We start from the raw sequence: 26,963 nt of genomic DNA, 5'->3' as shown, positions 1-26,963 counted from the left end.
AGACTGACACGGTCACCGTGTGTTATACAGAGACTGACACGGTCACTGTGTTGTACAGAGATTGACACGGTCACTGTGTGTTATTCAGACTGACATGATCACTGTGTGTTATTCAGACTGACACGGTCACTGTGCGTTATACAGAGACTGACACGGTCACTGTGTGTTGTACAAACTGACACGGTCTCTGTGTGTTATACAGAGCCTGACCCGGTCTCTGTATGTTACACAGAGACTGAGCCAATTGCTTTGATCGATAAAATGTTTCACCACTCTTCAGTAAATTTGTAGTTTGGTCCTGGGAGGATAATTTAGTAATAGAATAGTTCTTCAGTTGTTGAGAATATTAAGTGATTTTAAATGGCCATCGGTGAAGATTTCTCTTGTTGCTGCAAGTGATCTGTCAGTGTTGATTGCAGCAATCAGAGGAGCACACTCAGACACACGCACTGGATAAGCAATAAACTGAAGATAAAAAGGACATGTGCCTTAAACTCATATTGCTGTTCTCAGTAGGGGATAAATTCGAGGTTACAATATCCTGACACTGCCATTCTCAGGCTCTCGAGGAGGCAGACAATCAGAAATTTCAGGGGGAGGAATTTGATATGTGCCCACTGGAATCATCAGTCGAGTGACGGCCAGACTGAGGTTCCAGCCAGGTTTTTCTTCAGGTCTCATTTCTATGGAGCAGGCAGACAACGAGCACCTTGACCTTCCACTGCAGTTAGGAAGCTCAACGTGAAGGCCAACTAGCAGGTCAAGTCACGCTGGTATGGCACTCCCAGAAGTTGTGAGAAGAGGGTGGTGGCGGTATCCTCGAGAGAAGGTAGGCGGGAATGGGGTCCTAAACATGCCAGCCAATTCTGGAGTTTTATTGGAGTCCACGAGTGGTAGCTAGGTTGCACACCTTTGCTATCACTATTATTTTTACTAGCGACTAGATGCCAAGTTGCCGTACCGTCGACTGGGCAAATTTGCCATCAGAGAATGACACCGAGTTTGGACAGGCTCTTTTCATAAGGCACCTGGGGCCGGATTCTCTGATCCTGAGGCTAAGTGTTGACGCCGTCGTAAACGCCGTCGCGTTTCCCGACAGTGTCAACATGGCCTCAGGATCAGCAATTCTGGCCCCTACAGGGGGGCAGCACGGCACTGGAGTGACCCACGCCACTCCAGCTGCCGATCCTGGCGTCAGATGGGCGCTGCCGGTCCACGCATGTGCGGTGTCTCCCTTCTCCACGCCGGCCCCGACGCAACATGGCGTAGGGCTACGGGGGGCGGCGCGGAATAAAGGAGGCCCCCAGCCCGAGAGGACGGCCCGCCGATCGGTGGGCCCCGATCACGGGCCAGGCCACAGTGGAGGATCCCCCCGGGGTCGGACCCCCCCCCCCTCCACAGGCCGCCCCAGGATCCTTCCACGCTGAGATTCCGCCAGATAAGACCAGGTTAGAACGGCGCCGGCGGGACTCGGGTTTTTTGGTACGGCCGTCCGGCCCATCCCGGGCGGAGAATCGGCAGGGGGCCCCATAGAGCAGCCCCCGGCTGGCTCCGCGCTGATCGCGCCGGCGCCAATGGTGCTAAATCTCCGCTCTGCGGAGAATCGCATCCCGGCGTTGGGGCGGCGTGGCGCGACTTGCGCCGGTCGTGGCAATTCTCCGGCCCAGCCCCGGGCTGAGAGAATCCCCCTCCTGGTTTCTCTCTAGTTAAAGGGGAGATCAATGGTGTCCACAATGTTTTGCTGAGAATTTGCACAAAACTTCCCTGTGCAACTCTCCCCCGCCCAGCTCCACCTATTGTTACTACTCCCAAAAGTCAAAAGTGTCAAGCTTATGTGACAACCTGCAGTGGAAGTGACATGTTGAGCCCAACAGGCTGGAAACTGTTCCAATATTTTTCATCCTGCAGAATCTCATCGTGCAATCCCTTCACAGAATATAGCAGCTGGTTGGTCAGTGACAAAGCCCACCCTGCTCCCACTCAGGATGACCTCAGTCAGAGCGTAGTGATGTCGCTCCATGACTGATCAGCAAGAGAATCATCAGGGTTTTAAAGGAAAGCTTTCACTACGAGGATAGCTCAGCAGGGACTCTGCGGTCTGCTCCAAAACAGGGATGGTGAATAGTTAATGCCTGCTGTGCCTTCTCCAGTTTGCCGATTCAAACAGGGCTGAACAATGCCATTACTGGTAATAAAGCCCTGGATCTGTCAGAGACTAAACTACACGGAGGAGATTGTCACGATGACCTGAGTTCAGAGGATCCTTAGTGACTGATGTAAGAATCCCCAGAGAACATCTCATCACAGAAATCTTCTCTTCTGTGAAACTGAGTCTGCTACTGACACCGCTGCCTGGCCTCTGCCTCCTGCAACTCCCAATAAGGAGACCGCCCCTCAATCCAGTCCCCATCCAACAACATGATAACACACCAGCTCCCTTTGTCTCTCCCTGAGTGTGCCAACAATTATCATTTGCGGGAATACATAAATAAAATAAAATATCAAGTAAATGCCCGTTTTATGTATGACCACAATGTCCATCAATAGCAGATGTTGTCCTCTGTACACAGTCTATTTTATTGCAGTGAATTGCAAAGGGGGCACAAGCAATCCACTCTTTAACACCTACATGTGTCTTTTTTATTCTCACAATCTATTCTTATGCTTATCCTAGATGACACCGGAGGTCCAGAATCCCAAGTGATTCTTTAAAAATAATAATCTTTATTACTGTCACAAGTAAGCTTACATTAACACTGCAGTGAAGTTACTGTGAAAAGCCCCTAGTCGCCCCATTCCGGCGCCTGATCGGGTACACAGAGGGAGAATTCAGAATGTCCCAAATTACCTAACAGCAGGGGCGGGATTCCCCGACCGCCGGGTCGGAGAATCCCTGGGGGGGCGGCGTGAATCCCGCCCCTCCGCTCCGACACCGGCTGCCGTATTCTCCGGCGCTGGTTTTCGGGCAGGGGCAGGATTCCCGCCGCGCTGGCTGGGGGCCGTTGGCAGTGGTCCCACCGGCAATTCTCCGGGCCCCGATGGGGCTGAGCGGCCATCCGTTTTCGGCTAGTCCTGCCAGGGTGAAATGGACATGGTCCCACATGGCGGGATCTGGCTGGTAGGCCGTCTAGTGGAGTCCTCGGGGGGGGGGGGGCGGCCCCGGGGGTGGGCCCCCATGGTGGCCTGGCCCGCGATCGGCGCCCACCAATCTGCGGGCGGGCCTGTGACGTGGGGGCACTCCTTCCTTCCGCGCCGGCCTCTGTAGGGCTCCGCCATGGCCAGCACGGAGAAGAAACCCCCTGCGCATGAGCAAGAACACGCCGGCGGTTCTGCGCTTGCACGGGACCAAGCCGGCCCTTCGCCGCCGGTTGGCGCGGCGTCAACCCCTCTGCCGCTGGCCTAGCCCCCGGAAGTGCGGAGGATTCCGCAACTTCCGGGTGGCCTGACGCCGGAGTGGTTCGCGCCGCTCTTGGCGTCGGCGTCGGGACATCCTGCCGGATGCGGGAGAATCCCGCCCCATGTCTTTCGGGACTTGTGGGAGGAAACCGGAGCACACGGAGGAAACCCACGCAGACACAGGGGGAACGTGCAGACTCCACAGACAGTGGCCCAAGCCGGGAATCGAACCTGGGACCCTGGCGCTGTGAGGCAACAGTGCTAACCACTGTACAACCTGCTGCCCATAAGAAAGGATGGTGGGGAAGTACTGACTCTAGCATTCCTGGAGCTTGTCCCAGTGCAGCCTTGTGTTGTCCCCCATGTCCCTCTGGTGTACTGGTCTGAGGGGAAAGACTGCAATGTGAACATGTCCTGAGAGGCAGCATTGTCAGGCATGCGGCCTCGAGCTGTTGCCATTGCAGCTGGCCCAGGATCCATGATCCAACAGATCAATGGGATGATTGATCTAACAGAAGCTTTCATGTCCTGTAATGAACACAGTATGGAAACCATGATCGGTGTCACACTCCAATCTGTCCCTATAGTGGTGGAGGTTCTGACTGGACGCAGTCTGCTTCCGATGTGGGGAGATGTTGCAGAGTTTAGTGCATCAGCCATTTGCTCTATTGTGGCCTATGTGGAAAATAAAGCTTCTGTGGTATTGCTTTGGAGTAGGGCTGCAGATGTGAAAATCACACCAATCAATTGTTGCATATTCTTGGAGATTGAGCACACATACTGCATGTTACTGTCACGTTTCTTCATATCCTTCTTTTCAGGCGAATGCCTCAGCTTAGAACCCAATAGCAGCCTTATCCTCAAGCCCCAGTGGGACCGGGGCACACCCTCACTCCTCTCCTTCCACATCCTTGTGCTCTGTGAATTTTTAAAATTTATTTTCTATTCATTTACGTCGCTGGCTAGGCCAGAATTTATTGCCCATCCCGAGTTGCCCTTGAGAAGGTGGTGGTGAGTTGACTTCTCGAACCGCTGCAGTCCTTCAGGTGTAGGTACAAACATTGTGCTGTTGGGGAGGGAGTTCCAGGATTTTGTCCCAGCGACAGCGAAGGAACGGCGATATGTTTTCTCGGGTGGTGAGTGGCTTGGAGGAGAACCTCCCGGTGGTGGGGTTCCCAGGTACCGGCACCTCTTGTCCTTCCAGATGGTTGTGGTAGTGGTTTGGAAGGTGCTGTCGAAGGAACATTGGCAAGTTACGGTAGTGAATCTTGCAGATGGTACACAGGAGGTGAATTACTCGCCGTAGAATTCCTAGCCTTTGACCTGTCCTGTAGCCACAGTATTAATGTTGCTAGTCCAGTTCAGTTTCTGATCAATAGTAACCCCCAGGATGTTGATTGTGGGGGATTGAGCGATGGTAATGCCATTGAATATCAAGGGGCGATGATTGGATCCTCTCTTGTAGGAGATGGTCATTGCCTGGCACTTGTGTGGTGCGAATGTAACTTGTCACTTGTCAGCCCAAGACTGGATATTGTCCAGGTCTTGCGCATTTGGACATGGACTGCTTCACTATCTGAGGAGTCCCGAATGGTGCTGAACATTGTGCAGTCATCAGCTAACATCCCCACTTCCGACCTTATGATGGAAGGGAGGTCATTGATGAAGCAGCTGAAGATGGTTGAGCCTAGGACACTACCCCGAGGAACCTCTGCAGTGATGTCCTGGAGCTGAGATGATTGACCTCCAACCACCATAACCACCTTGCTTTGTGCCAGGTATGACCCCAACCAGTGGAGAGTTTCCCCCCTGATTCCCATTGACTCCAGTTTAGCTAAGGCTCCTTGATGCCATACTCGGTCAAATGCTGCCTTCATGTCAAGGGCAGTCACTCTCACCTCACCTGTAACATTCAGCGCTTTTGTCCGTGTTTGAACCAATGCTGTAATGAGGTCAGGAGCTGAGTGACCATGTCGGAACCCAAGCTGAGCATCCATGAGCAGGTTATTGCTGAGTAAGTGCCGCTTGATAGCACAGTTGATAACTCCTTCCACCACTTTGCTGATGATGGAGAGTAGACTGATCGGGCCGTAATTGGCTGGGTTGGATTTGTCCTGTTTCTTGTGTACAGCACACACCTGGGCAATTTTCCACATTGCCGGGTAAATGCCAGTGTTGTAGCTGTACTGAAACAGCTTGGCTACGGGTGCTGCAAGTCCTGGAGCACAAGTCTTCGGTACTATTGCTGGGATGTTGTCAGGGCCCATAGCCTTTGCAGCATCCAGTGCCTTCAGCCATTCCTTGATGTCACATGGAGTGAATTGCATTGGCTGAAGACTGACATCTGTGATGCTGGGGACATCTGGAGGAGACCGAGGTGAATCATCCACTCGGCACTTCTGGCTGAAGATTGTTGCGAATGCCTCAGTCTTGTCTTTTGCAAATATGTGCTGGGCTCCTCCATCATTGAGGATGGGGATATTTGTGGAGCCTCCTCCTCCAATGAGTTGTTTAATTGTCCACCACCATTCACGACTGGATGTGGCAGGACCACAGAGCTTAGATCTGATGCATTGGTTGTGAAATCGCTTAGCTCTGTCACTTGCTGCTTATGCTGTTTGGCTCACAAGTAGTCCTGTGTTGTAGCTTCACCAGTTGACACCTCATTTTTCGGTATGCCTGATGTTGCTCCTGGCATGCTCCCCTGCACTCTTCATTGAACCAGGTTGATCCCCTGGCTTGGTGGTAATGGTAGAGTGGGGGATATTCCGGGCCGTGAGGTTACAGATTGTGGTTGAATACAATTCTGCTGCTGCTGATGGTCCATGGCGCCTCATAGATGCCCAGTCTTGAGTTGTTAGATCTGTTTGAAGTCTGTCCCAATTAGCTTGGTGGTAGTGCCATACAACACAATGGAGAGTATCCTCAATGTGAAGTCGGGGCTTTGTCTCCACAAGGACTGTGCAGCAGTCATTTTTACCGATACTGTCTTGGACAGATGCAACTGCAGAAGGCAGATTGGTGAGGATACGGTCAAGTATGTTTTTCCCTCTTGTTGGTCCCCTCACCATCTGCTGCAGTCCCAGTCTAGTAGCTATGTCCTTTAAGGCCCATCAAGCTCGGTGTATGAATGAAATGAAATGAAATGAAAATCGCTTGTTATCACAAGTAGGCTTCAATGAAGTTACTGTGAAAAGCCCCTAGTCGCCACATTCCGGCGGCTGTTCGGGGAGGCTGGTGCGGGAATTGAACCGTGCTGCTGGCCTGCTTTCAAAGCCAGCCATTTAGCCCTGTGCTAAACCAGCCCGTGTATGGTGGTGCTACCGAGCCACTCTTGGTGATGGACATTGAAGTTCCCCACCCAGAGTACATTCTGCGCTCTGGCCACCCTTCGTGCTTCCTCCAAGTGCTTCAACATGAAGGAGTACTGATTCTTCAGCTGATGGTGGCCGGTATGTGACAATCAGCCGGAGGTTTCCTTGTCCATGTTTAACCTGAAGCCATGAGACTTCATGGGGTCCAGATCCCCACTATCACAAAACTAACCTCCCAGGTGTCATGGGAATGACCCTTTAATAATCGTTTGTCTTTTCAAAAGGCTGCAGTGATGTCATTGTGTGTGGTGGAACTGGACTGCGTCTCTCGTTTTTACTTTTGTTTTGAGCTGGAAGCTGTTTGTGGCTCTGTGTTTTACTTTCAGTTTGGACAGTTGGAAGCTGCATTCAGACAAAAGAAGGCTTCTATTGTCTCTCGGCATGTTAAAAAGGTGTCTCCAGATCACTTGATAACTTCAAAGTAATAACTGTTCTGGAAAGAATTCAAACCTACTGTTTTGGGTAAAAGGGCTTTTGTCTGGTTTAATGGATGTTGTTACTTGAGTGAAACAATGAAGGAAAGTTATTAAGGGTTAAATATAGAGTACTGTAGCTGTGTGGGGTATTTATGTTTGTAGTTGATAAAATGCTTACTGTATGTGTTTATAAAATGTTAACTGAATTTGTAGAATAAATTTTGTTTTTGATTAAAAGTGCTTAAGGCCTCTGTTGAATACAACCTGGAAAGTAGGCCCTTATGCTCCTCATAACCAAAATCTATAAACAGTTGTAGGTCAGGTGAACTCCATGATATACTTTGGTGTTCTCTAAATCCTGGCCCATAACACAGGTGAAAAGTATCTTGGGCTGAGGAAACAAGTGAGCCACTGGGTGAGGTGGGAGAGGATTGGGACAGAGTAACATAGGCTAGGACCTAGATGTGGGGACTCCTGGCTGGCATAGTCCTCATCGTTCTCTTCCTCATGGAGCATGGGGTTGAGGTACAGATCAGCCACAATTTAACTGAAGGCAGAACAGGCTCAAGGGGCTGAATGGCTTTGTACTCTCCTCTATTTATCGTCATAATCAGCCAGAATAAATCTCCATCTTGCTGTTCCTCCCTCGCTATATCATCATCCGTTTCTTCCTGCACCCAACTGTTTTACTGTGGTGGATCTGCAAGAAGGGAGGATAGACTAAGGGCAGGATTCCACCCCTCCCCCCTCCCCACCCCCCCGCCAACATGTTTTGTGATGGCGGAGGCAGTCCATCATTGACCGGCTGCGAGATCTTCCTGCCCCACCGCTGTGAACAGGGATTCCAGTTGTTCGCACCCTCTGGGTTGGGGAAGTGCAGTAAGGAGTTGCCACCGACAGGACCAGACAATTCCAACCTAAGTCAGCATTAACCACTCAAGGCAGGGACAGCGATGGTAGCTTGTGTCTGTGGACAGCTTCATGGGGGTGCCAGGTTCAAGTATGGATACTTGGTCAACCCCCATAATGTCACCAACCTTGCTACCCTTCATGGAAAAAGCTACGTGTTTCCCCATGAGCTTAGCTCTACTGGAACATAAAACCATAGGATATAGGACCGAATTAGGCCATTCAACCCATTGAGTCTGCTCCATCATTCAATCATGGCTCATATATTTTTCATCCGCATTCTCCTGCCTTCTCCCCGTAACCTCTGATCCCCTTATTAATTAAGAACCTATCTATCTCTGTCTTAAAGACACTCAATGATTTGGCCTCTACAGCCTTCTGCGGCAAAGAGTTCCACAGATTCACCACCCTCTGGCTGAAGAAATTCCTCCTCATCTCTGTTTTAAAGGATTGCCCCTACAGTCTGAGGTTGTGCCCTCAGGTTCTAGTTTCTCCTACAAGTAAAAACATCCTCTCCATGTTTACTCTATCCAGGCCTCTCAGTATCCTGTAAGTTTCAATAAGATCCCCCCTCATTCTTCTAAACTCCAACGAGTACAGACCCAGAGTCCTCAACCGCTTGTCATATGACAAGCTCTTCATCCTTGGGATCATTATTGTGAACCTCCTCTGGACTCCCTCCCAGGCCAGCACATCCTTCCTTAGATACGGGGCCCAAAACTAATCACAATATTCAAAATGGGGTCTGACCAGATCTTAAACATCCGCAGCAGTACATCTCTGCTCTTGTATTCTAGCTCTCTCGAAATGGGTAATATTGAATTTGCCTTCCTAAGTGCCAACTGAACCTGCATGTTAACCTGAAGAGAATCCTGAACTAGGACTCATAAATCCCTCTGTGCTTCAGATTTTCGAAGCCTTTCCCCATTTAGAAAATAGGCTATGCTCTATTCTTCCTATCAAAATGCATAACTTCACATTCACACAATCTCATACAAGGCTATGGGCCAAGTGCTGGGAAATGGGATTAGAATAGTTAGTGGTTGTTCTTGACCGGCGCAGACACAATGGACCAAAGTGCCTTTCCTGTGCTGTATGATCTATGACTCTTCCACATTGTATTCCATCTGCCACTTCTTTGCCCACTCTCTTAGTCTGTCCAAGTACTTCTGCAGCCCCCCTGCTTCCTCAATACTACCTGCCCCTCTACATATCTTTGTATCTTCTGCAAATTTAGCAACAATGTTGCCAGTTCCTTCTTCCCAATCCGTAATGCATATGCAATACCCCGGATCTTTGCTGGATTACTAGTCCTGTGACAATACCATTTCGCCATCACCTCCCTGAAGAATGGAGGGGCTCAGGTTGGGAGCTGGAGGATCGAAATCTAAGGTCCCTGGCAACAGGACCACAGGGGAGATGAGGACGCATTTTTGTTGTGATCTGGAAAGCACTGTCAGGAAAGATGTTGGAAACAGATCCAAAATAAATTTCAAAAAGGAATTCGATGAATAATAGAGGGGGAAAATTTCCTGGGTTTTGGAGGAAATATCTGTGGAGAGGGACTAATGGGATAGATAGCTCTACCAAAGAACCAGCATAAGAATGATGGGCTGGACAGCCTCCTTCTAACCCGGAACATTCTATGTCACAACATGAGCATCTCGTTGCTTTCAGGCTTTGTGACTCTCTTCCTCTCTGGTGAGCCTCATTGTGTCTGGTAGCCTGCAGCCTGATATTGCTTCAGCAGCCAAGCAAACTGCTCTTTCCCGCAGGGAGAGGTCAGAGATGTTGGGGAAGGGTGGGGGAGTGGGAGCTGTCAACAGATGGCATCCAGGGTCGTGGCCTTCAGGGGTCAGGGAGGTCAAAGGCACACAAATGATTTCATCACAGTAACATCAGAACAGAAAGGTCCTGAAGCTCCTTCTACATGAAGAAAGGGGATTGTGTTAACACGCTATTGCTGGAATACTCTATCAAACAAGGCCGCAGCCAGACGAATGCACAATGTCAAGTAAGATTAGATATGGTGAGTTTATAACTTTAACCTTTACCAGGCTGAGCAAACAACGGTGCCCTGTGGCTACTGCAACAGAGCAAGCAGAGTTTAAGCCATGTGGACTGAATGCCAGTGAAGACAGATCCTCCTGTCTGAAAAGAGGTTTTCCTGTGACAGGAATTCCTATTAACTTCTAGTGTGCATAATTTATTTGAAGCGTGTCCCATGTTTCTCAGGGCCTGAACAGTGAGGTGATCAAGCAGGTGTGAGATACTGCCACCGGGAGGCAGATGAACATGTTAAATACTGTTGCAAGTCCCTGTGGTAACGCTGTAATGGAAGTCGTGGCTAACACATAACAGAGGAACATTAGTTTTAGGAGCAGGAACAGGCCATTCGGCCCATCGATCCTTTTCCACCATTGAATAATATCATGGCTGATCTGACTGTGGTGTCAGCTCTACTTTCTTGCCACTCCTATAACCCTTGAATCCCTTGACTATCAAAAATCTCTCTACCTTCCCCTTCAATCATTTCAATGAATAAATTCAACTCAGCCTCCACTCCATGGGGAAGAGAATTTCACAGACGAATGACCCGCTGAGTCTCAACAGAGAGACCTCCTATTCTTAAACTGTATCCCCTAGTCCTTGTCTCCTGCACAAGAAGAACATCCTCCCAGTATCCATCTTATCGCGTTTGTTCAGGAGTTGATCTGTTTCAAAAAGATGGCCTCTTATTTTTCTAAACTCCAATAAATACAGGCCCAGTCTAATCGACCTTTCTTCATTCCAACTTATAACTACTAATTTTTATGAGTTGTGCTTCTACAGCAAAATTAAAGTCGCCTATCCCACCTCTCATGTTCTGTAGACTTCTATGACTCCATTTTGTTTTGTGCCGCAAAATATTTCATATTGAAATATGCCTTTGTGACACTGTCACCATCACTGTAAATGAAGTGGACTGCTTCCTCCGCTGACTGTTGTCCAACTGTCAAAATGTAACTGGACGAGATGTGTTACCCTTCCTAAACATTGTGAGGTGATGTCGGGGGTGAGTGGCAGGGTGGCACAGTGATTAGCACTGTTGCCTCACAGAGCAAGAGACCTGGGTTCAATTCCGGCTTGGGTTACTGTCTGTGTGGAGTTTGCACGTTTCCCCCGTGTCTGCGTGGATTCCCTCCAGGTGCTTCGGTTTCTCCCTACAGCCCAAAGATGTACAGATTAGGTGGGGTTACAGGGATAGGGTGCGAGAGTGGTCCTAGGTAGGGTGCTCTTTCAAAGTGTTGTTGCAGACTCAATGGGCTAAGTTATAGAATTTGCAGTGCAGAAGGAGGCCATTCGGCCCATCGAGTCTGCACCGGCTCTTGGAAAGATCACCCTACCCAAGCGCACACCTCCACCCTATCCCCATAACCCAGTAACCCCACCCAACACTAAGGGCAATTTTGGACACTCAGGGCAATTTAGCATGGCCAATCCACCTAACGTGCACATCTTTGGACTGTGGGAGGAAACCGGAGCACCCGGAGGAAACCCATGCAGACATGGGGAGAACGTGCAGACACAGACAGTGACCCAATCCGGGAATCAAAGCTGGGACCCTGGAGCTGTGAAGTAATTGTGCTACCCACTATGCTACCGTGCTGGCCTCCTTCTGCACTGTAGGGATCCTTAGAACGTGCGCGAGAGAAAAAGAGTGAACGGACACTGCCAGTGGGCGGTAAGTGACCACAGGAAGGACTGAAACTAAGGGAGAAATAAGCAATAAAGAGGAATGGATGATGCAGTGTCTGGCTACACAGTTGGACGCTTTTAACATTGAAGAGGTATTTAGGGCTGTCAAACAACATTCTCGCTAATTCTTTCCTTGGACTACGTGGTCTGGGTAATTTATTTAAGTGCACCACCGCTTTAAATTTTTTCGTGGCTGTAACTTAAAGAAGCTGACTGGCCAAAACAGGGAGATCAGGGTTCCTGTGGAACTTACAGGGAACATTGCTACCACCTCTCCAAGACTGTCATGGAGACTCGTGGGATTATAGATTAATCTCCTGGACACTACAGGAAACAACCTGGAAGTAATGGCACAAGAGCAATAAAAAGAAAAATTGTGTTTTTTATTACTTTCTTCACTATAAAATAATAATCTATGAGGGGATACTGATTATTTGACCTTCAGGGGTTGGAAGGTCATGTGATGAAACCTTCAGGAATACTGAGTTGACAACCCAAGAAACATTAGAAGTTAGATGTATGATCCCATAAAGAGTGAGACAGATTACATACCCATATCAGGAAAAGATTTTCTTTCTGATAAGAAGGTTGAAATTGATGACATTTTAAAATCATTGAGCGAAACCTGTTTCAAGGCAACTTAAACTAGCTCCTTTCTCTCCCAGTATCTAATGATCTTGGAAATGACACTGTACTTACTGCAGTTTTCCTCATCGCTTCCGTCAGGACAATCCTCAAATCCATTACATCGGAAGCGACCAATGATACAATGGACACCGCTGGCACATGGGAAAAAGGTTGGTGCACACTTGGATTTGACTTTTGCTGGAGGGAGGTGAGAAAGAAAGATGGAAATTCAGGAGAAAAGCAAACACCAACCTTTCCAAATAACAAAGGCAAAGGATCTGAGAGCCTGGAGCCCTCAAGTCCAAACACCACAAGCCCTGTGAAATCCAAATCAGCTCTGCTCATTGACCCATGACAGCAGGAATCATAATCAGGAAAATCAACAGCTGCCCTCAGATTAGAAATGCTGCCCTAGCTTGTCGGCTAATTAATCTGCCCAGTCCTTTCCCCTCACTGCCGTTCCCAACAGATGGCCTCTGGGAATGGGAGGGGTTCTGAAACCCTTCTCACGCTGAATGCCCTCTCTTCTTTGTTCCATCTCTGCAGTGTTACAATGACAACGAGAATGCGGCAGCTGGAAGTGCAACCAGGTTTAAAGAGCCACACTGGAGACCTAAGAAGCAGTCAAAGGATTTGAAGTGGGACCCTTAAGTACTGAGGGAGTGCTGTACTGTCAGAAGTACTGCCTTTTGGATGAGACTCAGTATACCCTCTCAATCAGACTTAAAAAGACCCATGGCACTATTTTGAAAAGAGCAGAAACATTTCCCTGTGTGCTTGTCAATAATTATATCTCAAACAACACCTATAACAGATTATCTGGCTAGTTATCTCATTGCTGTTTGTACGAACTTGCCATGTGAAAGGTTGTTTGCTGCTTCTCCAGGGTGGCATTTCTAATAATAATCTTTATTGTCACAAGTAGGTTTATATTAACACTGCAATGAAGTTACTTTCAAAATTCCCTAGTCGCCACACACCGGCGCCTGTTCAGGTACACAGAGGGAGAATTCAGAATTTCCAAATTACCTAACAGCACGTCTTTCGGGACTTGTGGGAGGAAATTGGAGCACCTGAGGAAACCCACGCAGATACGGGGAGAACGTGCAGACTCCGCACAGACAGTGACCCAAGCAGGAATCGAACCCGGGACCCTGGAGCTGTGAAGCAACAGTGCTAATCACTGTGCTATTGTGTCGCCAGCAGCTGTTGATTGTAACATTGACTCGAGTTGAAATGTACTTCAATGGTTATAAAATGCTTTAGGACATTTTGAGGTTTTGAAAAGCACTATATGAATATAGTCCATTTGTCCTTTTATCAGAAACACTGGGAGCTAGAAAATGCGTGCTCCTATTGCCTTGCATGCACACAAAGCCTGCACTGCAAAGCAAAGGATATGTAGAGGCCTGGGCCTCCAATCCTCAGTTGTATCTGAGTGTCAAAAGCTGGGAGGGGAACAGAGGAAAGGAAAATGACATTATCTGGTTTTGTTCCTTCGATCACTTTCATGCATCTCCTTCCTGTCCCCCATTCTCAGTTATGGCAGGGTGTGTGAAGGGGCAAGGCCAAAATGGGGAGCTCAGAGGTTTGGTGGGTGTGCAAGGAGGGGAGGGGAAATCAGAAGACATTTATATTTGGTTTCTTTTTTTTTAAAGTACCCTGCACATCTTTTGGGTTGTGGGGATGAGACCCATGCAAACATGGGGAGAATATGCAAACTCCACAAGGACAGTGATCCGGGGCCGGGATCGAACCCGGGTCCTCGGCGCCGTGAGGCAGCAATGCTAACCACTGCACCACTGTGCCGCCCATTATATTTTGGTTCTTAAACCAAACATTTTACAGTCACACCGTGGATGGTATCATTCACCTCAGTTGACTCCATTGCAGGTCCCTTCTGCAGGCTGCTAACTGTTTCTTAATTGGCTAGTTAATTCTGATTCTCAAATGTACAAATTTCCATTCTATCCCTCTGGCCCCAAATTGGGTGAGACACCACAAGCACCAGTGCACTGTGGTTTCGTCAGTGCAACAGAATAACTGTCAGCCAGGAGGAGAGGTTTGGGTGGGTCGGGGCCAGAAAGGCTCTTCTGGCTCACTCAACTTCTGAATTTCTCAAATTTATCTTGATGCTGGTGGTGGCTGAGCGAGCTTCACACTATAGAAACCAATCAAGGGAGGAAGAAATAAAGAAAAACTTGCATTTACACAGCACCATACAGATCAGAGCACTTGCCAGCCAGTAAAGTGTATGAAAGTCTAGTCACTGATTTAACATAGGAATTTAAACGGCAAATCCGGCACACATGGATACATTGGGTCACGAAGGATGCAGGTACACAGTCGCCAATGCAGTATTATCTTTAAGCAATACATCAGACACAAATATATTTGAATGTTCTGCAATTAATTGTCTATCTGTTTCCAGTTTTCAATTGATGGATGACTGACTGCCAATTCCATCACAGATGACTGGGCGCTTGAGAGGTAACACTGGTTTTAAATCACCCACAGAAAGACCTGGGACACAAGCAGTCTAAGATAAACAGTGAACCATCACTCACGACACTCCTTTTCATCGCTCTTGTCAAAGCAGTCAGGCAGGCCGTCACACTGCCAGGCGCCAGGAATACACTTGCCGTTGCTGCATATGAAGTTCCCGGGAATGTTGCACTCGTTGGTGAAGTTGTTCCCAGGCAGGAGCTGGCTTTCTGTTTCAAAGACAGAACATAGGAGAAACGCAGTCAAGGAGAGTGAATTAGGTTTCATTCGCAAACTCATGGAATAAGAAAACATGTGCATTACATCCGTATGCCCGTGCAGTTGCACTTGTGGAGTGTTTGTTTCTACTTTTAGCTGTATGTGCATCTGCATATGTCTGCGAGCATTAGTGTACATCAGGAATTAATGACGCAATTATGAAAAGTTCAGAGTTCATTGTTTCAGTCGAAGGTTTCTGCAGCTCTTGCTGTCTCTGATTGCAGGACCAATGGGCTGGTGGATGTTTTTTGCAGATAAGTTAGAAATGCAATAATCCCCACCTTTACTCTGCACTGGTTGAGTAAACTGCAGCATAGAGTTGGAAACGGCCATCATCCTAGTGCTGTCAGCAGTGGTAAACGTGCTGACATTAATTCCTGCTGGGAGGAAGGGAGAATATGGATACAAGTGGACTTGTTGTGGGTTTTAAAAAAAAACCAGTATTTGTATTCTCCACTTATACTTAAGATCAATCAAAACTCTGCTGCCTGCGTTCTAATTTGTACCAAGTTCTGTTTAACCATCACCCCTGAATATATTGGCTTCTAATTTTGTAACATGTTGTGATGAATGTAGAGATTGTTATATGTTATATTTTATATTTGTGGCAGTAATGTTATTAAAATCCCTAGTTTAAAGTACATTTAGGCAGCAAGTCTACTAAAGCTGCAATTAAAGTATCATAAAAGGTAAGGTAATCATTCAGTCTAACCTCTTACTTGGTTACAAATTGAAGGGCTAATGGAATAGCATTTTGATGTTTGGATATTCCCTGGAGTGTAGATAATTTATGAGGGGTTGTATGTAGTCCAAGCTAAGCAGGTTATGGAACTCAGTGGCATACAGATGATGTAATTCATGGAGAAAACATAGAAAATAGGAGCAGGAGGAGGCCATTCGGCCCATCGAGCCAGCTCCGCCATGCATTATGATCATGGCTGATCATCAAGTTCAATAACCTAATCCTGCCTTCTCCCCATATTTGTTGAACTTGTAGCCCCAACATCTAATTCCTTCTTGAAATTACACAAACATTTTGGCCTCAACTAATTTCTGTGGCAGCGAATTCACCAGTCTCTGAAATTTCTCCTCACCTCAATCCTAAAAGGTTTACCCCTTATCCTCAAACTATGACCCCCAGCTCTGGACTCTCCCACCATCGGGAACATTCTTTCTGAATCTGCCCTGTTTAATCCTGTTAGAATTTTATAAGTTTCTATGAGATCCTCTCTCACTCTTCTAAACTCCAATGAATATCCTAATCTCTCCTTATATGACAGTCCTGCCATCCCAGGAAGCAGCCTGACAAACATTCGCTGCACTCCCTCCATAGCAAGGACATCCTTCCTCAGATAAGGACACCAACACTCCAGGTGTGGCCTCACCAATGTCCTATACAATTGCAGTAAACATCTCTATTCCTATGTTCAAATCCTCTGCTATGAAGGCCAACATACCATTTGCCTTCTTTACTGTCTGCTGTAGCCAGGTGTGTGTGTAGTTTTGCAGTTTGTTATAAGATTCCAAGTTGAACAGCAGTTTGCCATAAGATTCTGACAAAACAGAAGTGTACTGGATCTGCTCATGAAAGGATCTCTCGCTAAAATAATAATAATAATCTTTATTGTCACAAGCAGGCTTACATTAACACTGCAATGAAGTTACTGTGAAAAGCACAGAAGACCGCAAGTAAATCTCTTGTGTTGACAGCACGTCAGCACAGTGGTTAGCACTGTCGCTTCACAGCAGCAGGCGCTAAGGGTTCGATTCCTGCTTGGGCCCCTGTGTCTGCGTGGGTTTCGTCCGGGTGCTCCGGTTTCCTCCCACAAGTCCCGAAAGATGTGTTTGTTAGGTGAATTGGGCATTCTGAATTCTCCCTCCATGTACCCGAACAGACGCTGGAATGTGGCGACTAGGGGCTTTTCACAGTAACTTCACTGCAGTGTTAATGTAAGCTTACTTGTGATAATAATAAAGATTATTATTTTTAAAGAATCACTTGGGATTCTGGACCTCCGGTGTCATCTAGGATAAGCATAAGAATAGATTGTGAGAATAAAAAAGACACGTGTAGGTGTTAAAGAGTGGATTGCTTGTGCCCCCTTTGCAATTCATTGCAATAAAATAGACTGTGTACAGAGGACAACATCTGCTATTGATGGACATTGTGGTCACACGTAAAACAGGCATAAAACAGTAACTTAATTGCAGTGTTAATGTAAGCCTACTTGTGACAATAATAAAGATTCTTATTATAATAAAGACTATTATTAACTTTATTTACAAATGTATTTGAACTATATTGGGTTGCTTAATTGGTATTAGTGGCAGGTGTAGATGGGGAGTTCAAGTTTTCACTTTTATTTAACAACTATTTTGTTGTGTTATGCTGCTTCGGATAACACAGGCTGCTACTTGATGCAATCTTAACTGAAGGATGCCCAAGACTCTGAAATTAGTCCAACGTGTTTATTGAACTATTAACACAGTTCTCAAATGAGTTTGACTCTCTGCTAATCTAACTGTAGTAACTCAGTCTAACTGTACCAGCTTGCTCTAAGCCACGTGCTGGGTGTGATGCTGCTGATCAACCCTGTCTAACTGTCTAGATGTTTGTCTGTGGAAAGAGGCAGGGTGTGAGTGCCTCATCCCTTTTATAGTGTTTATGTCATGCCCCTTGTGGTGATGCCAACTCCGAGGGCCCTGACTGCCCATTGGTTGTGTCCTATTCTGAGTGTTCATTGGTTGCATGTTTGCATATCATGACATCTCCCCTCCCTTTTTTTTTCTTTTTTAGATGTATATACATGTGAACGTGTCTGTCTAATATGACTGACTGAGGAATACAGAACAGAACAAACAAAACAAATGCTCATGAGTCCAGTCTCTGAGGCTTGCATCTAATCCTCGTCGACCGCCGGAGACGTGGTGGAGGGAATGATGGTGTCTTGACAGGCGAGTGGGAGGCACGACTGGTGGCCTCGTGGTTCGAGGTGTCTGGAGGTGGCAATTCGACATGTGGAAATGGAGGGGAAAGTGGTTGTGGGCAAGCAACGTTTCGCAGTGCCCTTCGATTCCTTCGCACAATGGAGCCATCAGCCATACGTATGACATAGGATCTGGGCGCGGCCTGTCGAACAACGACAGCCGGAGCAAACCACCCACCATCCGGTATCTTGATCCTGACCGTGTCTGCCGGGGATAGCACGTCCAGATCGGTGGCATGTGCGTCATAGCCCTGCTTCTGGCTGCCGCGAAGCTGCTGCATCTTCTGCAGCACCGGGAGGTGATCAAGGTTGGACAGGTGTATGGCTGGAAGCGTCGTCCGCAGGTCCCTGTTCATCAGCAGTTGAGCTGGTGACATGCCAGTGGACAAGGGAGTCGCCCGGTATGCAAGTAGTGCAAGGTGTATGTCGGAAGCGGAGTCCGAGGCCTTGCGGATGAGCTGCTTAACGATGTGCACCCCTTTTTCAACTTTGCCATTGGACTGCGGATAGTGCGGACTGGAGGTGACATGCTTTAAATTGTAGCTCTTGGCAAATGTGGACCATTCTGGACTGTGGAAGCACGGGCCATTGTCGCTCATGACGGTGTTCGGGATGCCATGCCATGAGAATGTCTCTTTACACGCTTTGATGACGGTCCGTGAGGTGTGGTCTGGCAGCTTTAGCACCTCAGGATAGTTCGAAAAGTAATTGATGATTAAGATATAGTCGCGACCATTCGCGTGGAATAGGTCAACGCCAACCTTGGACCCACGGAGAGGTCTCTAGGTCATGTGGTTAGAGCGTCTCCTTGCTCTGCGCTAGTTGGATCCTCTGACAGGTTTCGGAGTTCAGGACCATGTCCGTGATGTCGTGGTTGATGCCGGGCCAGTAGACAGCTTGCCGGGTCGTGCGTCTGCATTTTTCTACGCCCAGGTGTCCCTCATGAATCTGCCGCAGCACCATGCTCTGGAGACGTAGCGGGATGACTATCCTCTCCAGCTTGAGCAGGATGCCGTCGATCAGCGTCAGGTCGTCCTTGACGTTGTAGAATTGAGGGCATTGCCCTTTCTGCCAGCCATTGCTGAGGTTGTGGATGACTCGCTGCAACAGGGGGTCTTTGGCCGTCTCTTTTCGGATGAGAACGATCTTCTCATCTGTTGCCGGGAGAGTGCTTGCACACAGTTGTACCTGCAATTCAATGTGCTGGATGATCTCCAGTGGTTCACTGGGTGAGCTGACGGAGCGGGACAATGCATCGGCGATGATGAGCTCCTTGCCAGGTGTGTACACCAAATTGAAATCATACCTCCGGAGTTTGAGCAGAATTCTCTGCAAACGAGGCGTCATGTCGTTCAGGTCCTTTTGGATGATGTGGACTAGAGGCCTATGATCCATCTCAACAGTAAATGTTGGCAAGCCGTAGACATAATCATGAAATTTGAGTATACCGCTGAGAAGACCTAAACACTTCTTCTCAATCTGCGCATATCTGGTCTCAGTGGGTGTCATTGCCCGTGATGCGTATGCTACTGGTACCCAGGATGACGTGTCGTCTCTTTGGTCTCTCGGTCTGGGTCAAAGAATGAAAGGACGGGTGCAGTGGTGAGCTTGGCTTTCAACTACAGCTACTCTGTTCGGTCCTCCGTCTTCCACTCAAAGGCGGTTGATTTTTTTCACCAGGTTGTGTAGGGCTGTGGTGTGTGTGGCCAAATTAGGGATGAACATGCCAAGGAAATTGACCATTCCCAGGAAGCGCAGTACTGCCTTCTTGTCCTCGGGGACTTTCATTGCCTCGATGGCTTTAATTTTGTCTGTATCCGGGCGCACACCGTGTTGCGAAATCTGATCGCCCAGGAACTTCAGTGTGGATGTCCCAAAACAGCACTTGGACCTGTTTAGCTTGAGGCCATGTTCATGTATGCGTCGGAATACTTTCTTGAGTCGCGACACATGTTCCTCTGGGGTTGTGGACCAGATATGATATCATCAATGTAGACACGAACCCTTTCTATTCCCTCCATCATCTGTTCCATGATGCGATGGAAAATCTCTGATGCCGAGATGACGCCAAATGGCATTCGGTTGTAGCAGAATCTGCCAAAAGGCGTGTTGAAGGTGCAGAGCCTGCTGGTGGATTCTTCAAGTTGGATTTGCCAAAATCCTTGGGATGCGTCCAATTTTGTGAAGAAGCGCGCATGTGCCATCTCATTCGTGATTTCTTCGCTCTTTGGGATGGGGTAATATTCCCGCATAATGTTTTTGTTTAGATCCTTGGGGTCAATGCAGATGCGTAGGTCCCCCGAAGGCTTCTTTACGCACACCATCGAGCTGACCCAGTCGGTTGGTTCAGTGACCTTGGAGATGATGCCTTTTTGTTGTAGACTCGTGAGCTCTGCCTTCAGGCGCTCTCTCAGTGGAGCAGGGGCACGTCGTGGTACGTGGACCACTGGCTTGGCATCAGGCCACAGTAGAGTCTCGTAATCGTACGGCAGCATGTCCGTCCCGCTAAATACATCTGGGTACTGGGTTAGGATGTCGTCGATGCAGAGCTGCATAGTGGTTTGGTTTCCCACAGTTTAAACAGCGTTTGCCTCTTGCAGGGCAGTTTTTGTTATAAATGGGCGGTGCCGCAGTTCGCGCACGTCATGACGTCGGCGTGATGACGCTCAGTGCGTCGTTGCGCATGCGCGGTTCTTGGACGTCTGCACCTGCGCAGTGCGGTTTTTGGCCGCTTCGTGCTCCCTCTAAAACAATCCATAAAATCTACCTGGTTCACGACAGGAAAATCAGCGCGAACCCCTCACCGATTCCAGTACCGGTGAGCGGCTAGCACAGGGCCGCGTGAACCACCCCCGGATTGCACGGAAAGTGGCCGGAGAATGGCCAGGTCCCGGGCCGCGCATACCAAGGGCTGACGGCCTGCTCTAGTCACACCAGAAATGATGCCGCCGGCGGTGCTCGAACCCTAACCCGCACACCGTGACCCCACAGCCACCCCCTGTCCACCCCCACCACTCCTCCCAGCCCTAGCAGAAGCCCCCTGGCCAGCGGCACGGGTCCCGGCCGAGTGTGGCGGCGCTGGACACCATCCGCAGCCGGCATGCAGGGTTCCGGACCGCTGAGACCATGCGTGGCCCGTGCTGTTGGGAACTCGGCCCATCGGAGGCGGAGCTTCGTGGGTGGGCAGGCCGATGAAGCGTCATTGGCCTTGGAATTACGTGCGGCCCATTGACGCCGGTTTGGAGGGGGCAGAGCATCGCAAACCGGCATCAGACAGGCTCCTGTCCCGGATCCGGCGTCAGAATTCATTCCCCGCCCGATCGCCAATCCCAATTTTGCCGTCGGGCTACGACGAATCCCGCCCGATGTCTTTTAAAATTAAGCCTAGCTGATAACCACAGCAGCATTCAAAAGGCTTATTTCCCTGAAAGCTCCTTCCAGCTGTTCACTCCTTTTTCAGACAAGATGGTAATGGCAGAACCTGATTTGCAAGCGTCCATCAGGGACACAAAGTCAAAAAGCATCCCTACCTCACAGCTTGGCAATAAGATTACATCCTCCATCACCTACATATAGTTGATAATTAACAGCTGCTAAGTTGACTTCTGAGCCACGGTGATTAACTTCTGCGTCAGATTTTAATGTTTTTGCTGCCGGGAATTCTGTTTCCATTCGGCAGTACACATGTAAAACTAGTCATTGGCTAATCAGCTACCAAAGTCTTTCATTATTAAAAAAAAGCCTTTTAGGATTCCTGGTTCACCTCATGAATGTCAGCCAAGAAAATAAACTGAGAATTATTAAATCCCTACAGTGCAACAGCAGGCTGATGGACCATCAATTCACACGAGTCGAGTTGTAGAAGAGAACAGTGGTTTCAATATGCTAAGAAGTATGCCAGCCTGCTGCTGCTCCCACACTGAGAGCTGGCCACAGGTCTGCCAATTATATACCTCCCCCGAGGGGCGGAGCCACAGGCGGAGCCAACAGAAGTATCAACACAACAACAGTAAGTAACAGTGAATAAGAACAACAGTGAACATATATACAGTGGTGGATAACAGTAGGACGGATAACAAATAACTGTAAATATTTATATTGTAGCAATACGTGGTTCACCACATTCACCCCCAGTTTAAAAAAAAGAAAGTCCAGCGGGGGTGAAGTGGATTCACAGGTTGAGTCTAACGGGAGCCTTGATCTTCCGCCGTGATCGCCTCAGCCCCGGCTGCGGTGTGGGCACGGGTGTCGGGACCTTTGACTCCGGGAGCATGTCGTCTGCAGCTTCATCGCGATGCCTTCCAGAGAGGGAGACGGTGTAGAGGCGGGGGCGGTGGTAAAGGCTCCCTGGGAGGGGTGCCGGTGCAATTCCCGCCACATTCGAGTGATGGTGATAGGCGGTGTAGGGGTGGGCGAGTTGATGTGGTTGCTGGGGAACCTGCGGGTGTCAAATTCCGGAGGGAGGCTGTGGCCTGCCGTCCGTCGTGGTGTGCCACCTATGCATACTGAGGGTTTGCATGGAGGAGCTGAACCCTCTCAACCAGGGGGTCGGACCTATGGCTCCTCACATGCTTCTTGAGGAGGACAGGCCCCTGTGTCGTCAGCCAGGACGGAAGCGAGACCCCGGAGGTGGACTTCCTGGGGAAGACGAACAAACATTTGTGAGGGGTCTCGTTAGTGGCGGTGCAGAGAAGCGACCGGATGGAGTGGAGTGCTTTGGGAAGGACCTCCTGCCAGCGGGAGACTGGGGCACTTCTAGACCGTAGGGCAAGAAGGACGGCCTTCCAGACCATCGCATTCTCCCTCTCCACCTGCCCGTTTCCCCGGGGGTTGTAGCTGGTAGTCCTGCTTGAGGCGATGCCCTTACTAAGCAGAAACTGACGCAGCTCATCAGTCATAAAAGAGGAGCCCGGATCACTGTGGATGTAGGTGGGGAAACCGAACAAGGTGAAGATGCTGTGTAGGGCCTTGATGACAGTGGCCGAGGTCTGTCGGGGCATGGGATGGCAAAGGGAAAATGGGAGTACTCGTCAACGATGTTGAGGAAGTACACGTTACGGTCAGTGGAGGGGAGGGGCCCTTTGAAATCGGTGCTCAGGCACTCAAAGGGGCGGGAGGCCTTCACCAGGTGAGCCCTGTCTGGCCGACAGAAGTGCGGCTTGCACTCTGCTCAGATTTGGCAGTCCCTGGTCATGGTCCTTACCTCCTTGGTGGAGTAGGGCAGGTTGCGGGCCTTGATGAAATGGAGAAGCCGGGTGACCTCCGGATGACAGAAGTCATTGTGGATGGCCCGAAGTCGGTCTTCTTGCGCGCTGGCGCATGTCCGCGGGACAGGGCATCTGGGGGCTCATTGAGCTTCTCAGGACGATACAAGATATCGTAGTTATAGGTGGAGAGTTCGATCCTCTACCTCAAGATCTTGTCGTTCTTGATATTGCCCCGCTGTGTGTTATTGAACATGAAGGCAACCGACCGTTGGTCAGTGAGGAGAGTGAATCTCCTGCCAGTCAGGTAATGCCTCCAATGTCGCACAACTTCCACAATGGCTTGAGCTTCCTTCTCGACAGAGGAGTGTCGAATCTCGGAGGCATGGAGGGTACGTGAAAAGAAAGCCAAGGGCCTTCCTGCCTGGTTGAGGGTAGCGGCCAGGGCAAAGTCCGACGCATCGCTCTCCACCTGGAACGGAATGGACTCGTCCACAGCGTGCATCGTGGCCTTGGCAATGTCTGTTTTGATGCGGTAGAAGGCCAGGCGGGCCTCAGCCGTCAGGGGAAAATGGTGGATTTGTCTTGTCCGCATAATTGGGGACCCACTGGGCATAGTAGGAAAAGAACCCCAGGCATCTCTTCAGGGCGTTGGGGCAGTGGAGGAGGGGAAGTTGCAAGAGGGGGCGCACCGTAGGACTCTGTTTTCCGGGTTCTCCTTGTAATAGGTCAAATGAAGGAGTTGGGCGGTGTGGAGGAACTTCTTAAGGTTAACGTCGTGGTCCTGCTGATCATGGCCGCAGATGGTGATATTATCCAAATACGGGAACGTGGCCCACAGCCCGTACTGGTCAACCATTCGGTCCATCGTTCGTTGGAAGACCGAGACCCCATTGGTGACGCGGAAGGGAACCCTGAGGAAGTGGTAGAGGTGGCCGTCTGCCTCGAAGGCAGTGTAGTGGCGGTCCTCCAGGCGGATAGGGAGCTGGTGGTACGCGGACTTCAAGTCTATCGTGGAGAAGACTCGGTAGTGCGCACTCTGGTTGACCATGTCAGATATGCGGGGAAGAGGGTACGCATCGGGTTGCGTGACCCGGTTGATCGTCTGACTGTAATCGATGACCATCCGGTTCTTCTCCCTGGTCCTGACGACCACCACTTGGGCTCTCCAGGGGCTGTTACTGGCCTCAATGATCCCTTCCCGCAAGAATCGCTTGACCTCCGACCTGATAAAGACCTTATCCTGAGCGCTGTATTGTCTGCTCCTGGTGGCGACGGGCTTACAGTCGGGGGTGAGGTTCGCAAAGAGTGAGGGAGGGGCGACCTTAAGGGTCGCGAGGCTACAGACGATGAGAGGGGGCAGGGGTCCACCGAATTTCAAGGTCAGGCTTCGGAGGTTACACTGGAAATCCAGTCCTAATAAGAGGGGAGCGCAGAGATTGGGGAGGACGTAAAGTTTAAAGTTGGCGTACTCGACGCCCTGTATCACAGTACCCCCGGACCTGCACGGAATGTGATCCGGAAGCAAGGGAGATTGTTTGGGACACGGGGAAAATCCGTAGGGAGCTATCCGTGCTCCCGGAGTTGAAGAGGCAGGACGTCTCATGCCCATTGACCCGGACGGCCATCATAGAGTTCTTGAGGTGATGGGGCCGGGACTGGTCGAGTGTAACAGAGCCGAGCTGCAGATGACTGGTCCGGTCGGCGGTAGCGGGGTGGTCCCAAAATGGCGACCTCCATGAGTCGCACGTGACTGGCGGCGTCGAAGATGGCGGCCAAGATGGCGGCCCCCGCGGGTTGCACGTGGCGGGCGGCGTTAAAGATGGCGGACAAAATGGCGGCCCCCCACGGACTGCACGAGGTGGGTGACGCGTCAGAAGGGGGCGGTACCAGCAGGCACGATGCCACACTGTGAGATCTGTGAGCTTCAGGTCGGGCATGGCAGGCTTTCGATTTGGGAACTTTAGATCGGGCCAGGCAGACTTTGGCAAAATGCCCGTTCTTACCACACTTGTTGCAGGTCGCGTTCCGAGCTGGACAACGCTGCCTGGGGTGCTGGCCCTGGCCGCAGAAGTAGCAGAACTGCCCTCCGGAGTTGGCGGGCAGCCGCGCCGTACAGGCATGGGACACGCCCGGGTCGGGTGATGGCCGCGCCTCCGACGTCCACGAGGATGCCGCGTGGTCAGACGTGAAGGCATCCAAACTCTGGAATGCTACCTCTAACGAGGTAGATAGCTGTACCGTGTCCTTGAGATTGAGGGCACCCCTTTCGAGCTGTCGTTGCCGGATATAACTGAACCGGACTCCGGCGACATAGGTGTCCCAGATCATGAGTTCCGTGTGTTGCACTGCCATAACTTCCTGGCAGTTACAATTCCGGGCGAGTACCCTCAGGTCATGCAGGAATTCTGCCAGCGATTCACCAGGGCGCTGACGCCGCGTGGTAAGAAGATGTCGAGCGAACACCTCATTCACCGGCCTCACAAACTGTCCTTTCAACAGTGCAACTTGTACGAGGCCGCGTCTCTGATTAATAGGAACATTTTGTGGCTCACCCGAGCATTGAGGAGATGCTGCTCGTGCACCCCGGAGACATCGTCGGTCGAGGAGTCGAGGTAGGCCTCGTAACAACTTAGCCAATGCTCAAAGATTGCAGTGGCTTCAGCTGCCTGTGGGTCGAGTTCATGTCAGTCAGGCTTAAGAGTGGCTTCCATTGTGATATCTTAGCTTATTAAATTGATGGACAATCAATTCACAGGAGTCGAGTTGTAGAAGAGAACAGTGGTTTTAATAAGCTAAGAAGTATGCCAGCCTGCTGCTGCTCCCACACTGAGAGCTGGCCACAGGTCTGCCAATTATATACCTCCCCTGAGGGGCGGAGCCACAGGCGGAGCCAACAGAAGCATCAACACAACAACAGTAAATAACAGTGAATAAGAACAACAGTGAACATATATACAGTGGTGGATAACAGTAGGACGAATAACGAATAATGGTAAATATATATATAGTAGCAATACGGGTTTCACCACAGAGGCTATTTGGCCCATCGAGTCTGCACTGATCCTCTGAAAGAGCATCCCACCTAGGTCCAATCCTCCACCCTATCCCTGTAATCCCACCTAGGGGAAATGTAGCATAGCCAATTCACCTAACTTGCACACCTTTGGACTGTGGGAGGAAACAAGAGCACCTGGAGGAAGCCCACGCAGATACAGGAAGAATGTGCAAACACCACACATACAGTCACCTGAGGTCGGAATTGAACCTGGCTCTCTGAGGTAGCTGTGCTAACCACTGTGCCACCGAGCCACCATCTTGACTTTAACTTGAATTTAAATCACACCATTCACAATCTCAGGATCTCCCAAAGTCCCTCACAATCCATGAATTGCTTTTGCAATTCAGTACTGTTGTGCACTTTGGATAAGAAGACATAGGGCACAATATAATGGCGGTGTCGCACATAAGTGAGAGCTGGAGTGGTTCACGCCGCTCCAGCCTCCCTTCCCGGCACCAAATGGGCGCTGCGGCAACCTGCGCATGTGC

At 49.7% G+C, this 26,963-nt stretch overlaps 1 protein-coding gene across 3 annotated transcripts in view; it reads right to left on the bottom strand.

Moving 5' to 3' along the window:
* Positions 1-26,963, bottom strand: part of ldlrad3 (low density lipoprotein receptor class A domain containing 3) — a 277,367-nt gene that overhangs the window by 137,739 nt on the left and 112,665 nt on the right. For 2 of the 3 annotated variants that reach the window (XM_072518827.1, XM_072518830.1), the window contains exons 2-4: positions 15,505-15,600; positions 15,028-15,174; positions 12,533-12,658 (exon numbers count right to left, since the gene is read on the bottom strand). In XM_072518827.1, the coding sequence (XP_072374928.1) occupies positions 12,533-12,658; positions 15,028-15,174; positions 15,505-15,600 (369 nt within the window). The remainder of the gene's footprint in view (positions 1-12,532; positions 12,659-15,027; positions 15,175-15,504; positions 15,601-26,963) is intronic. The other variant, XM_072518828.1, reaches the window with a different exon arrangement.

The sequence above is a fragment of the Scyliorhinus torazame genome, chromosome 10 (genome assembly GCF_047496885.1).
Source record: "Scyliorhinus torazame isolate Kashiwa2021f chromosome 10, sScyTor2.1, whole genome shotgun sequence".
Lineage (NCBI taxonomy): Eukaryota > Metazoa > Chordata > Chondrichthyes > Carcharhiniformes > Scyliorhinidae > Scyliorhinus > Scyliorhinus torazame.
Note: the sequence above shows the minus strand (reverse complement) of the source record. Positions and strands in the feature narration are given on the sequence as shown.